The following is a 12,852-nucleotide window of genomic DNA, read 5'->3' as shown; positions in this document are numbered from 1 at the left end:
CGGCCGTCACCTATCAGAACGAAAATGCGCTGGCAGAGACACGCGTCGATCTCTACTGTTCACCGAAGGCGATCCGCCACTGGACGAACGTCATGCCATTTCCTCTCTTTCTGGGCGACCCTAGCCTAGCACTGTGCTCGTCACTCTGCCGAGAAGCAGTCGAGATTTGCGCAACGACGCTCCCTGACCACAGAGAACTTGCACCATCAACCATGCGCCCGTTGGTTTGGTCAAGAGAAACAATGCTTGAGTTGGAGCCACGTCGTCGCAGCTGGGGGGCTACTCACTAGGTCTCGATCTTGTGCAGTACTTCGCTGGCCACTAGCCGCAGTCAATCACCGTCGCGCAAATGGCCCGTTAATGGCATTCGAGGGGGAGGAAGAAACCCTTTGGCGACAGGTCTTCTCTAGTGAACTGCGAGACCTCCTCAACGTTTTGGCTCAAAGAGGGTACGCCGAGGGTACGGTGTGAGGCGTCAAGTCATAAAGGTAGCTGCTGATGGAAGGATGAAGCTGATATTGGGTGTCTTATTAGGTTGAAGACGTACCGGGAGAGATTGCCTACTTCGCAGAAACGACGAGCGGCCGCATTTTGTCCAGCTCATCAGAGAATGCAAGTACGGTCGGTGGAAGAGACACGGAGAAGCCGTCCAAGTCACTATGGCACGAAGAACGAACTGGATGGTGAAAGGCCGCCCCTCGTTCGCAAGGTCTTGGTTAAAATCGAATGATTCCGCTTCTGGCATTCAGTTGGGTCAAAAGCATGCCATTTATGGTCCCCAAAGTTGATCCATATGTCTACCTTGGGACTTAACCAGAGCTTGAAATGGACAACGTCTGGGTACCACCAGCAAAGCAGGACATTTGCCCGTACTGTCTTCTCGGTGACAAACTCTACGCCTTCAAGCTTTCTCCCCAATCCTTCAGATTCTCCACCACAGGCACACCCTCTGGTGCCCTGACGATAACCCAAACGACCTCCTCGTCTCCATCATTCACTTCTTGATGTTCCCTATACGCCGGGATCAAAGCCCAATCTCCGGGCTTGAGATCCTGTCTCACATCACCAAATGGGCCGTCTTTGGTCTCGCCAGAGGAGGATACCAGTGAGCCATACCCGCTGACGGCGTAGACAATCGTGTCTTGGGTGCCATGGTGATGGACCGCCGAAGCAGAGTGAGGTTGGGCTCGCATGAGTGTTCCACAGATGGATGGGGAGAGCGCCACGATAGCGGACTGTGAGGAGGGTTAGTGATACTAAGTAACGCCGTCTGGAGGCCGAGCTGATCGGAATCAAGTAAACGTTAGGATGTGAAAAGGCTTTCCATCCCACGCTGCATTCACGCCGTCCTGGCATTTCGCAAGCAAGACTAACCATCGGCGCAGACGGCTGATCTCGCTGTTGCGGGGCACCACCCTTCTATCCCTCACCAGTCATGGTGCCATAATGACACAGGCTGATCCAAAACCATTATTGCGATTATGCAAGTCAAGTCCATGCTAGCTTCTTATTCAATGCCGGCTCCAACCCTCTCGCACACCATGTGGCAAGGGTGTCCTCCTCAGAGCAAGACCGCAAGTCAAGGGTCAGATTAACGAAGTGCGTACCTGCCGAATCATTCCTTCGGTTTGTCCATGAGCCGTCTTGACCTCATCTGCCCTCGTCACACGAACGGAGCGAGGGTTGTGCTTGTCCTTCTCAGCCTGAGAAGTCATCTTGAAACGTGCTTAACTAGAAGGCTCGGGTGGACAATATCGAAGGAGGATTGCTGTCCGTCGATGTATGAGACTTTGAGGCGAAGATCTTTCCGGAAAGCAAGGCCAAAACCTACGTCAACGGGCCGCCGAGGATATTTCTGCGACACCGCGTTCGCAGGAAGGTATCTCTCGCAGTGGGAGAGGGGAGACTGAGATGCGGAGCTGATTGCCATTGTCCGTAGCCAAATCTCCACCACGCCCAGGCACCCCTTCGTGCATCGGGAAAGCAGCTGCCATCTCAGTTACAGATACTCGATACGTGTAAGGTGAACAAACACTTTTGATTTCGCGCATAAGTCTATGTTGCCCCAAGCTAGAACATTGAAGCGAGTCTATCAGAGATCGATATTGAGGAAGTAACATTGCAACCGCCTCGAATATGGGCCCAAGGCCGAGCCTGAAAGACGTCTTTAGAGCCTCGTTGCGCATGTACACCTCTAATGACGACAAGTTTCTGGGCGCATGCAATGCCAACAGCCGCTGAGAGCAAGGGCGACGTCAGAATCCTGGGACTTGACTTGGTCCTCTGTCGTTGGGGCCCTGTCCCTTTTCGAGGTCAACCTGCCCATCCCCGTCTATGTCAAAACGCCGTGATGCCGGGGAATCTCCCTTCCCCTCTGAGGAGGGGGAAAATGCATCAGTCATCAATCTTCATTCAACGGCGTGCCTTAGTCGCTGTATGCCAAAGGGACGGACAGCCATCGCCATGCATATCAAAAGCAGAAACCGTGTCGACAGGCGACACGATCGCTCAGACTTGACCCATGGACACCATCTTCTTCCGCAAGTAGTTCTTGTACTCGCCGATGCTGCCGTCCCATCGTCGAACTGTCTTGTTCTCGCAAACCATGATATCCTTGGCAATCTTGTCGAGCAATCTGGAAAAGTGTTAGGTTGGGCGCTTAAGACTGCAAGGATATCAAGACTTACCTGAAATCGTGGGAAACGACCACAACGCCGCCGGAGAAGGCGTTGATCGCGTCCGCGAGAGAATCAATCGTGGGAATGTCGAGGCCATTGGTAGGTTCGTCCAAGAGCAGCATATTTGGACCTTCAATAGCCAGAAGTGCGAAGACAACGCGGGACCTCTGACCTTCCGACAGGGTGCCCATCAAAGCAGTTTGTGCCTCCCCAGAAAGACCATAACGACCGAGCTGTTGGCGCCAGTATTGGTAGTCTTGTGAGGTTGAGGAGTACTTGTCACGGACGAAGTCCAGCGCAGACTTGGTCAAGTCGAGTTGATCAGCCGAGTGCTGGGAGTAGAGTCCCAGTTTCAGGTGGGTATGTCTGCTCACTGAGCCACTAGTAGGACTGAGTTTGCCGGTCATGATGCGCAACAAAGTCGACTTGCCGACACCGTTAGGTCCGACGAGAGCCATTCTGCTGTCCATGTCCACACCGAGGTCCAGGTTCTCGTATAAATTATCCTCTGATTTGCCGGAATAACTGAAGGTAACATCGTCAAAGGACAGAACCGGAGGGGGTAACTTCTCCACGTCGGCGAATCTGAAGGTGAAGACGCGATCTTGCACCACCGGCTGAATAAAACCATCCGCCTCCATCTTGTCGAGAATCTTCTGTCTAGACTTCGCCTGTCGGACCAAATTGGCGTAGGTACCAGCGGAAGCAATGAACTTTTTGATATGGGCGATCTCTTCCTGTTGCTTGACGTACGCCTTTTGCTGATTTGTTTCTTGCTCCGATCGGGTCTTCATGTAGGAATCGTAATTGCCACCATAGTACATGAGCTGCTTCTGTCTCATATCAATCATGTTTGTGCAAACACCGTTCAAGAAGTCCATTGAGTGCGAAACCAAAATCAGGGTCTTGTCCCATTTCTTCAGGTATTCTTCCAACCACACGCAGGCTTCGAGATCGAGATGGGCAGTCGGATCGTCCAGTAGGAGGAGGGATGGCTTTACGAAGAGTGCTCGACCGAGGGCAACACGCATCCTCCACCCACCGGACATGTCCTTCGTCTTCTTATGGATCGTCTTCTTGTTGAATCCAAGGCCGGTCAAGATGAGCGAGGCTCGGACTTCGAATGTGCTGGGATCCATGGCTTCGGAACGCTGCAATTGTCAACAAATGGGATGGGAGGTGGGCTGAACGGTCTTACCTCGTAAATCTCCATGAGTGCAGGGCTTTCCGGGCCTTCCTTCTCCAGGATCTCTTCGGCCAGATCGTCGAGCCTCTTGACTTCCCTCTCGGCTTCCGTGACGACCCATTCGAGAGCGCCCATATCAGTAGCAGGCGCACCCTCATTCAGCAGGTAGATATCGACGTGTTCAGGAAAAGGGAACTCGCGCTTGTCGATGGCTTTGAGAAGAGTGGATTTGCCACAGCCGTTTTCGCCTAGCAAGCCATATCGTCGGCCAAAGTTGACTTCAATTGTACAATCTTGAATGAGGACTTTGCCGTGGAACACTAGAGACGCGGAGGTGATCTTGACATCGCGACTTGATTCTAGCGAGGCCAGCACACCGGTTGTGACTCGGTCTGACAGACCATGCTTGTCCATTTGCTCAGTCAACTTCTTGACCTTCTCCATCTTATCTGCGTCAGTGGCAGGTGCGTCCTCCTCGTCTTCGTCTAGCATAGGGGGTCCATCGTCACCCGCAACTGAAGAGGCTTTTGAGCCATTTGTGGAGGGGTTCTTCGAGTTGGCTTTGGAGGACAATTTCGATGCGGCGGTCTTCTTTTCGGGCTTTTCGGCCTTTTTCGCCATTCGGGCGGCCTTCGAGGCGGACACAGGCATGTTGACGACTGTAGGAAAATGGAGTTGGAGGCGGTCTGGTGGCGGAGGTGTTGGCGGGGTTGAGAAAGACCCGGATCCACAGATCAAATGAGGCCTGCACTGGTTTGAGAACTGTGCAGCACGGAGGGAAGTGTAGGCTCCCGGAAATTGTCGAGAGGAGGAATTAATGGAAAAGCCCACAGGGAGGAGAAGGAGTAGATGCCTCGACGGAGGGGTTTGTTGGCAAAAGGCTAGCAGCGCATTCTGGAAAATTTGGGCCGTTGAATCGCCCCGCCAATGGAATAACAGCACGAATGGGTCAGACGTCATACGTGCCAAGGCAGAACCGGTGTCTTGACATCTCGCTCCCAAGAGGATCAAAGACAGTTCCCTCCGGAAGAAAACGATGGAAGTGTAGACCAGAGGTAGCCCATGAGGGAGCGAACTCTGCGGAACAAAACGAGGCCAAAACAGTTGTAGATAGGTGATAGGATCTGGTCCGTATCCGTTGTATCAGTGCAGAATGTGCATCGTCAGTGGCAGACCGACTATTGGACTTCACCAGTGGGGATCGGGGCTGCGAATGATCCCTGCGGTCGACTGGCAGCAGGCACAACTACGCTGTTTCTACTGTGTCGGCTGGGTCACAAGAAGTAGATGGATGCCGGATATCAAATGCTTAGGAGGGCCCGAGATGCTAATGTGACCGCTACAACGTACGTGGCATAATGGCGCAGAAGTGTAAAGTACCACATAAATATTTCAGTTCTCAGTTTTGACTTTTCAGTTTGTCTTAGAGACCCCACAATGGTGTAGCAAGTCATCTCGGCTGCCCGAGATGCTGGCATTGCTTGAGAACACGTCGACGACCCCTGATGATAGGATGTCTGCGCGTTTCCTGGCTGGTTCGCTAAGGCCGAAATCTTCTCCAGTGACGCTAGAGATTCTTGTCCTGGAAGTCACACATATCCATTGGTGTTCGTTGGAGGTCTTCGGGGTAAGAAGAAAGGATGTCCGGAGCTGAAGATCAATGGAGGCGTGGGAATGGTCGAATTGCAGCAGGATGCCTAAGACATGTGTCAATGGAAAGCATAACCTGCAGCGTTTCAATCACGGCAGAAGCTGCCAGCCAACCTAACGCCGACCTTGCTTCGTTCATAGGAGCCGAACCTAGATGAAGGAGGCTCGTCACGTCTGAATAACGCGCACTCTCACGTGGCAAGCGAGAACGCCGGACTGCCCCTGCATTTGGCTCATTTGTAGGACGACTCATGACAAGCCTTGCCATATCTCGGTATATACGTGATCATTAGCAGGAGTTGTGGTTTGGTCCTTGGGAATCTCCTCGGACGCAGACCCAACCCTTCCACCCCTCGGACCTCGAAGGTGATAACGAGGGCGAAGAGTGCCGACTGACGAGTTGAATGATTTCGGGCGCCAGGTACTTTGCCGCAAGAGGTAGCAACTGGTGCATAAGATGCATGAACATATTGTTCCGTTGGTCGGCTGTTCAAGCACAAAGCGAGTTACGCTGCTCCGCACCAAGTGTATATCTCTCAAGCGTTTTCGAAAGAAGGCTCGTAGAATGGGTTCAGAGCTATACGGCTCGAAAACCTGAAGTGATAGATTTCCTGGCGATCTGGAAGAAACGTGCGGATAATACCGCAAGGAATCTACCAACACTTACAAGTGGGCTTTTCTGCGCCCCAACTGAACACATCAACTGTGGTTCTCTGGTGACAGGGTCAACGCGGACACTCCAGACGTTGTTCCCTGACTGCAACCGAGCCCAATCTCCTTGTTCCAATTGTGTGCGCAACCACAGTACCGTAAGGTTTGCTCCGCGGAGTCTTCCATGAGTCTGCTGCTCCTTGAAGAGAAGCTCTGCAACAACGTTTGGGCCTCTTCAAGTGCGAATCAAGCGGCTAGGAGGGGGCCTCTAGCTGGGAAGCTGCGGCGTGCATAGAGGGGCTGACCGACAAAGCTCGACAATAGGGCGTGGAAACTCAACGATCCAAGAAAAGGGATTCGGTCTGAGAAGAAAACTGCCACGACGAGCTTGGTACAGAGCTGTCATTGATCGCAGGCCTATTACCGGGTCATTGAGCATGGTTATTTCACTATACCACATCGAGGCTGGTCCAATCAAGGGCTGTTGTTGCAAGTGATGAGCACCGCGACATGATGACTGATTCAAGAAGTACTCCTTAGGAAGTAGCCCTTTGGCGCGGACTGGCAGTCAAGCCGAGAGAAGTGAACGGAGAGCATGGGGCCAAGGCGGGCCGGGCCCGGTTCCCTCGTTCCCAAAGTGTTGCTAGGCATCGGCACCGGGCTTGTCGTTCTCGGCATTCAGAGCTTATTACGTTTCAACACTGTCTCCCAACGACCTACTTCTCCTGACACCAGAACCATGTATGCATGATTTGCAACCTGATACGAGTTATTGCGTTACGTCGGCGTGGATCTCCCACTTTCTTTCCATCTGGTAAGTCAGGCGTGAGCGACCAATTCCTCGGACTGACATAACGGGCAGCTGCATGGTACGCCCATTGTATCCAGGCTGGGGGGCCAATTACCTCTGTTAACTGTGAGACCACTCTTGTGCAACAGTGTCCTTTGCCATGGAAGTATCCACAACCCTGTCGCGCCAGCAATGAAACCAAGCCGCGATTACTACACGAAAATTAACCTCGGACCAGGCAGCGTAATATCAGACTTCCAATTCAGGGCACCGAAGCCCTTCGGCGAAACGGATTGACTAGATGGCGATTCTTCATGCTGCTGGGAACTCCTGGGGGATGACCAACGCTGTTCATGAATTCAATGATGCCTTGACCCACTTTGGAAGAACCTTCAACACGCCCTGGCCATCAGCTGTTGCACCAATGTCTTACGTCTCTTCCCGTGAGCTGGCCGCTGCAAATTCCGGCGTGCGGCCACGCCCACACTGGAGACTTCAGACTGCCTCTGAATATGTCTCAGAAAATCCAGGTCGATCAAAAGTCGGTGTTTGAATCATAACGGAATCGGAGGTCCGGAGAGACTCGATTCGACGTCGTTTGGAGAAGACTTTGGACCCTCCATAACGGGGCCGGTCGCAGGTGCGGTACCAGAGATTGGTCTCGGAACCTTGCATCGATACATGGTTCAGCGAACAATTTCTACGTCACTCGCTACGGAGAGGTTGGTACAACGACGAGGATGTCTTAGTCTGCCAATTTCGTTGCTTAGGCACTTCCGAAGAATGATCATCGAATGAGGACTACGCCTGTCAATGGGAGATGGCTTCCACTGCTGACGGAGGTGCACCAGCCAGCGTGCGAAATGAAAGGATCGGAAAATCGTCGCGAACTAGAACTAGAACCAGAACTTTCCAGTCGCACAACCCAACTGTACTTTTCACGACTCGAATCGAATGTAACGCTTTGACGGCGACCTATTTTGAGGTTCCAGAGCGAAATTAACTGCCCGGAAGCCTGCAGAACTGCAGTTGTCCACCATTTCTAGCTTCCAGGCTTGATGTTTGCTGACTCCCCTGCTACGCTCCGTTCCGCTTCGGATGGTGATGCGGCCTCGGTCCTGATCTGAAAGCAGACCACATAAACCTGGAGCTTGCGGACCTTTTCTCAAGCAGCTTTACCGGCTGCATCACTGAAGATGGTTGATTCGAGGTCCTGAATCTTGGTACATTAGGAGATTCCATGCCACAGCCAACACGACATGCAGTGCGACGACAACGGGCAAGCAATCGTGGTTATGGTATCCCTACCCTGGGAGTATTAACCTGGCACACGCGATCTTCACCATAATCACCGTCAACGACCCCTGTCCTTCAACTATCCGTATACATGATATTGGTCCTATCTTCAATCGTTCATGCAACTAACGATCTCTAATCTTCCATCTTTGCCTGGAGAGTAGGGACGAAGCGGTCAAGATAACACAGACAGCCAACACGAATGCAGGAACATCCAATCTGTTCTGGTCTGATCACCAACTACATGCATCTTGTGTCCCTGGCCTTGTCGCCAGATTTGCTGTCCGGGTCTCCTCCTCGCATTGCAGTCGGGAACACATGAGTGAACTGCTATGTGCTTCTCTGACGTGGAAATCGGCTGCCCCATCAGGTCTATAAAGACAGAGGAGTTCCCCTGACTATCAGACTCATCCAACAGCCTCGACAGGATTAAATCCGTCTTCCATTCGTTTGAGATCATTCACACAGAAGTCTTCTCATACATTATGTATTCCAGCCTTGTCCGGTCGGCCTTCTTGGCCAGCTCTGCTTTGAGGTTTGTTGCGGTGCCTTATTCCCCATACATTCACTGATCAACCCTTCCAGCTTCTATGCCGCTGCCAATCCAGTGGTCCGCCGCGATACTTCGTCTATCTGGAGCGACTGGGGATATGGAACTACCGCCGGAAGTACTCCAGTCAACGGCGTTACAGGCTGCTCGACCGCCACGACTACTCTGACAATCATGGCTCCTGGTCAATCGTCCTGCCCTCTTCTGCCCCCTCCTACTACAGTCACCAGATGCGACAATACCACACCCGTGAATGGTAAGCTCTTCCCTGTACCTCAACTTGTGGCCCTCAAACTCGGACGGTTCCTCTACACCACGGATCTGGCGAATAGAGGTTGACGAGTATTCCTAGGTGTCACTGGATGCTCGAGTGGTCAAACCTCTACTGTGACAGTGACAAGCGGGGGGAATGGGCCCCCAACCACCATCACCGTATCCACGTGCGAGACTACTTCTGTCGGACCAGGTGGTGGAAGTTCTTGTCCGAACGTCCCGTCTACTGTTACTGTCACGAACTCAGGGCCTTGCAGCCCGGTCACGGCCACTGTCACCCGAGACCAGAGCTGTCCTACGCCTCCACCAGCCGCCACCGAGACGGAGACTAGGACTGTTACTGTCCCTTCCAGTTGTCCAAACACTTCGCCCGTCGGACCATGCGCGTGAGTTACTCTGCATACACATGCTCCAGCGGAACAAATCATGCTAATCTTGAGATAGAACATCAACTGTCGTGAGCACTTCCATCGTTACCACGACTGTCGGTGGTCAGGGTTCAACAGTCACCAGGACTGTCACAGAAACATCGATCTCTTCCGTTCCAGGCCAAACGAGCACTGTGACATCAACCATCCCTGGGCCCGTTGAGATTAGAACAACTACTCTCTACTCTACGGTTGCTGGGCCCGCGACCACGGTTGTGTCCACTGTGATCCGTTCAACCACTGAATCCGGCCCGGTTGCCACCACCACTGTCACGCAGCAAGGCCCATCAGTCACTCGGACAGTCACGGTCACGGATGGTTCTCCGGCTCGGACAGTTACATCTGTTGTGACCAATACTCAACCATGCTCCGGGCAAATTACAACCGTCACCGGGCCTGGTACTACTGTTGTCAGCACAGCCACCGTTACGGGCAGATGTACAGACACCGGGCCAGGGAACACTTCCAGTTGCTCAGGCGCAACGGCCACAATCACAGCCACCGTCACGGGTAGATGTACAGACACCGGGCCAGGAAACACTTCCGGCTGCTCAGGTGCAACGGCCACAATCACGAGAACAGTCTCTGTGACTGCAACGAGTTGGTCCGACTGGACGAAACAGTGGTAATGATGATGATTGAACACAGCAAGTGAACCCACGTCAGGATCGGATGAGAAAGACGTTCATACTCATGACATAATCCTACTATTGTCACTCCTTTCGTCAGGTAGCAAATAAATTCAAGTATATACAGTAAAAGTTCTAGTTATTACTTTTTTCGCTTTTTAAATTATTCGACTCTAAAGGGTAATCTTATACTTTGTTGTTACACACAGCCTAATATAGGACTAATCGTAAGCCGCTCGGCGGAGACTCACTACGCTTATATTATAAATCGCTCTACGTGAGGCGGTCTACGGTCTAAGTAGGTTTACTTATAGAGAGTAATAACTATATGTCTACTAAGGGTGTCAGGAACAGCTACTAGAGCTTACTAAGCCTACTAAGAGGATATATATAACTCTCGCGCCTCTCGTATAAGAGTCCTATCCTCCTCTTATACTTCGAGTCTTATATAACCTAGAGGTCTAGGGTGTTATAAATCGCTCTATATAAGGCGGTCTACGGTCTAAGTTAGTTTACTTATAGAGAGTAATAACTATATATCTACTACACTAAGCTAAAGTGTGAGTTAGAGTAGTGTTCTTTATAACTTTTTAAAAATTTAAAATAACTATAATACTTTAAATAGTATCTTTATCTTAATATTATAATTTAACTTACTAAAATTAACTTTATTAAAGAATAGTGTGGTAAAAACTCTCTTTTATACAGTATATAGGGTTTTAATGTGGTTAATCTACACTCTTAGCATTCTTTAGCCTTTCCTCTTTAAAATTATTTTCGTAGGGTCTTCGCTAAGAAGATTTAAACCTTTCCTTATTTAGTTTTCTTACACTAAGCTAAAGTATAAGTTAGAGTAGTGTTCTTTATAACTTTTTAAAAATTTAAAATGACTATAATACTTTAAATAGTATCTTTATCTTAATATTATAATTTAACTTACTAAAATTAACTTTATTAAAGAATAGTGTAGTAAAAACTCTCTTTTATATAGTATATAGGGTTTTAATATAGTTAACCTACACTCTTAGTATTCTTTAGTCTTTCCTCTTTAAAATTATTTTTATAGGGTCTTCGTTAAGAAGATTTATACCTTTCCTTATTTAGTTTTCTTCTCTTCGCTATACTAATAAGCTATACACCTATAAGCTACCTTTCCTTATTTAGTATTCTTCTCTTCGCTATATTAATAAGCTATATACCTATTAGCAAGATTATCTCGACGCGATAACTATTACTTTAGTATATAGTAACATTACGGCCGGTAAATCGAGTAAAGGAGACCGTAATAGCCGCGATTAACGCCTATTAACTACTAAAAGAAGTATAAGATATATTAGCGCCGATAATTATAATTAGTATAGTAAAGGTCTTAAAGTTACTCGCGGAGTAATATTATAGATTTCCTATTTATATAAGTAATATTACGAATTTCCTATCTATACTTACTTAATCTATATAACTTAAGATACTATACTAAATTAATAATTATAAGACTTCTTAATCTACCTAAGCGTCTTGGGGTACGGTTAGAGAGTCTTTATAGATTTAGTCTCGATAATTTATTTACTGAATAGATACCCCGTTAGGCTCCCCTCTCCCGTTATCCGCATCATTATATCTTATTAGGGGGTTAAGATATTATTGTCGTCGTTATACCGGTCTTAGGCTTAGCGCCCTACTTTTCTATCTTAGTGTTCTCTTCTACTCTATAGGCGTATATTAATTCTAGTTCTACTTCACGACTATTTTAATATATTTATATCCTTTTACTCTACGACCGTTACTATATCTTTACTAGTATATTAATATCTTTTCTACTCTATAACTATATTTATACCTTAATTTATATATTAATATCCTCGCTAGTATATTAATATCTTTTCTACTCTATAATTATATTTATACCTTAGTTAGTACGTTAATATCTTTACTAGTATATTAATACCTTTTCTACTCTATAACTATATCTATACCTTAGTTAATATATTAATATCTTCACCGGTGTATTAATACCTTTTCTACTTTATAACTATAACTACGCCTTAATTAGTATATCGATATCTTTACCGGTATATTAATAATTTCGCTAATATATACTAATCTTCTCGCTTTACGATTCTAAGTATACCTCGGCTAGTATATTAGTATCTTCCGCCTTTATAATTATAATTATTCCTTAGTTAGTATATTAATATCCCTCTATTTACTAACTATATAAACCTTTATATTTATATTACAATAAAGATAATATAAGTAACTTTTAGCGTATTTACGCCCCTTTAATACCCTCGCGCCGCTAATATCGTAAGGAAATCCCGCCTCCTCAGGTCGTAATCTACCTAAGCGTCTCGGGGTACGGTTAGAGAGTCTTTCCAGATTTAGTCTCGATAATTTATTTACTGGATAGATACCCCGTTAGGCTCCCCTCTCCCGTTATCCGCATCGTCATATCTCATTCGGGGGTTGAGATATTATCGTCGCCGTTATACCGGTCTTAGGCTTAGCGCCCCACTTTTCTATCTTAGCGTTCTCTTCTACTCTACGGGCGTATATTAATTCCGGTTCTACTCTACGACTATTTTAATATATCTATATCCTTCTACTCCACGACCGTTACTATATCTTTGGTTAGGGTTAGGGTTAGGGTTAGGGTTAGGGTTAGGGTTAGGGTTAGGGTTAGGGTTAGGGTTAGGGTTAGGGTTAGGGTTAGGGTTAGGGTTA

General features: G+C 48.4%; 2 protein-coding genes across 2 annotated transcripts; both read right to left on the bottom strand.

The window, feature by feature from the left end:
- Positions 1-893: 893 nt before the first annotated feature.
- On the bottom strand, positions 894-1,193 carry G647_08095 (uncharacterized protein; the record flags this gene model as incomplete). Its single annotated transcript, XM_008732407.1, has 1 exon — positions 894-1,193. The coding sequence occupies one exon, from the start codon at positions 1,191-1,193 to the stop codon at positions 894-896; it is 300 nt and encodes a 99-aa protein (XP_008730629.1).
- Positions 1,194-2,508: 1,315 nt separating this feature from the next.
- Positions 2,509-4,515, bottom strand: G647_08094 (ABC transporter ATP-binding protein ARB1; the record flags this gene model as incomplete). Its single annotated transcript, XM_008732406.1, has 3 exons — positions 2,509-2,635; positions 2,688-3,829; positions 3,877-4,515. 3 exons carry the CDS (start codon positions 4,513-4,515, stop codon positions 2,509-2,511), a joined length of 1,908 nt encoding a protein of 635 aa, XP_008730628.1.
- Between the last annotated feature and the right edge of the window lie 8,337 nt (positions 4,516-12,852).

This window comes from Cladophialophora carrionii (genome assembly GCF_000365165.1).
Source record: "Cladophialophora carrionii CBS 160.54 unplaced genomic scaffold supercont1.7, whole genome shotgun sequence".
Classification (NCBI taxonomy): Eukaryota; Fungi; Ascomycota; class Eurotiomycetes; order Chaetothyriales; family Herpotrichiellaceae; genus Cladophialophora; species Cladophialophora carrionii.
The sequence above is the reverse complement of the archived record's forward strand: the minus strand, read 5'-3'. Positions and strand labels throughout refer to the sequence as shown.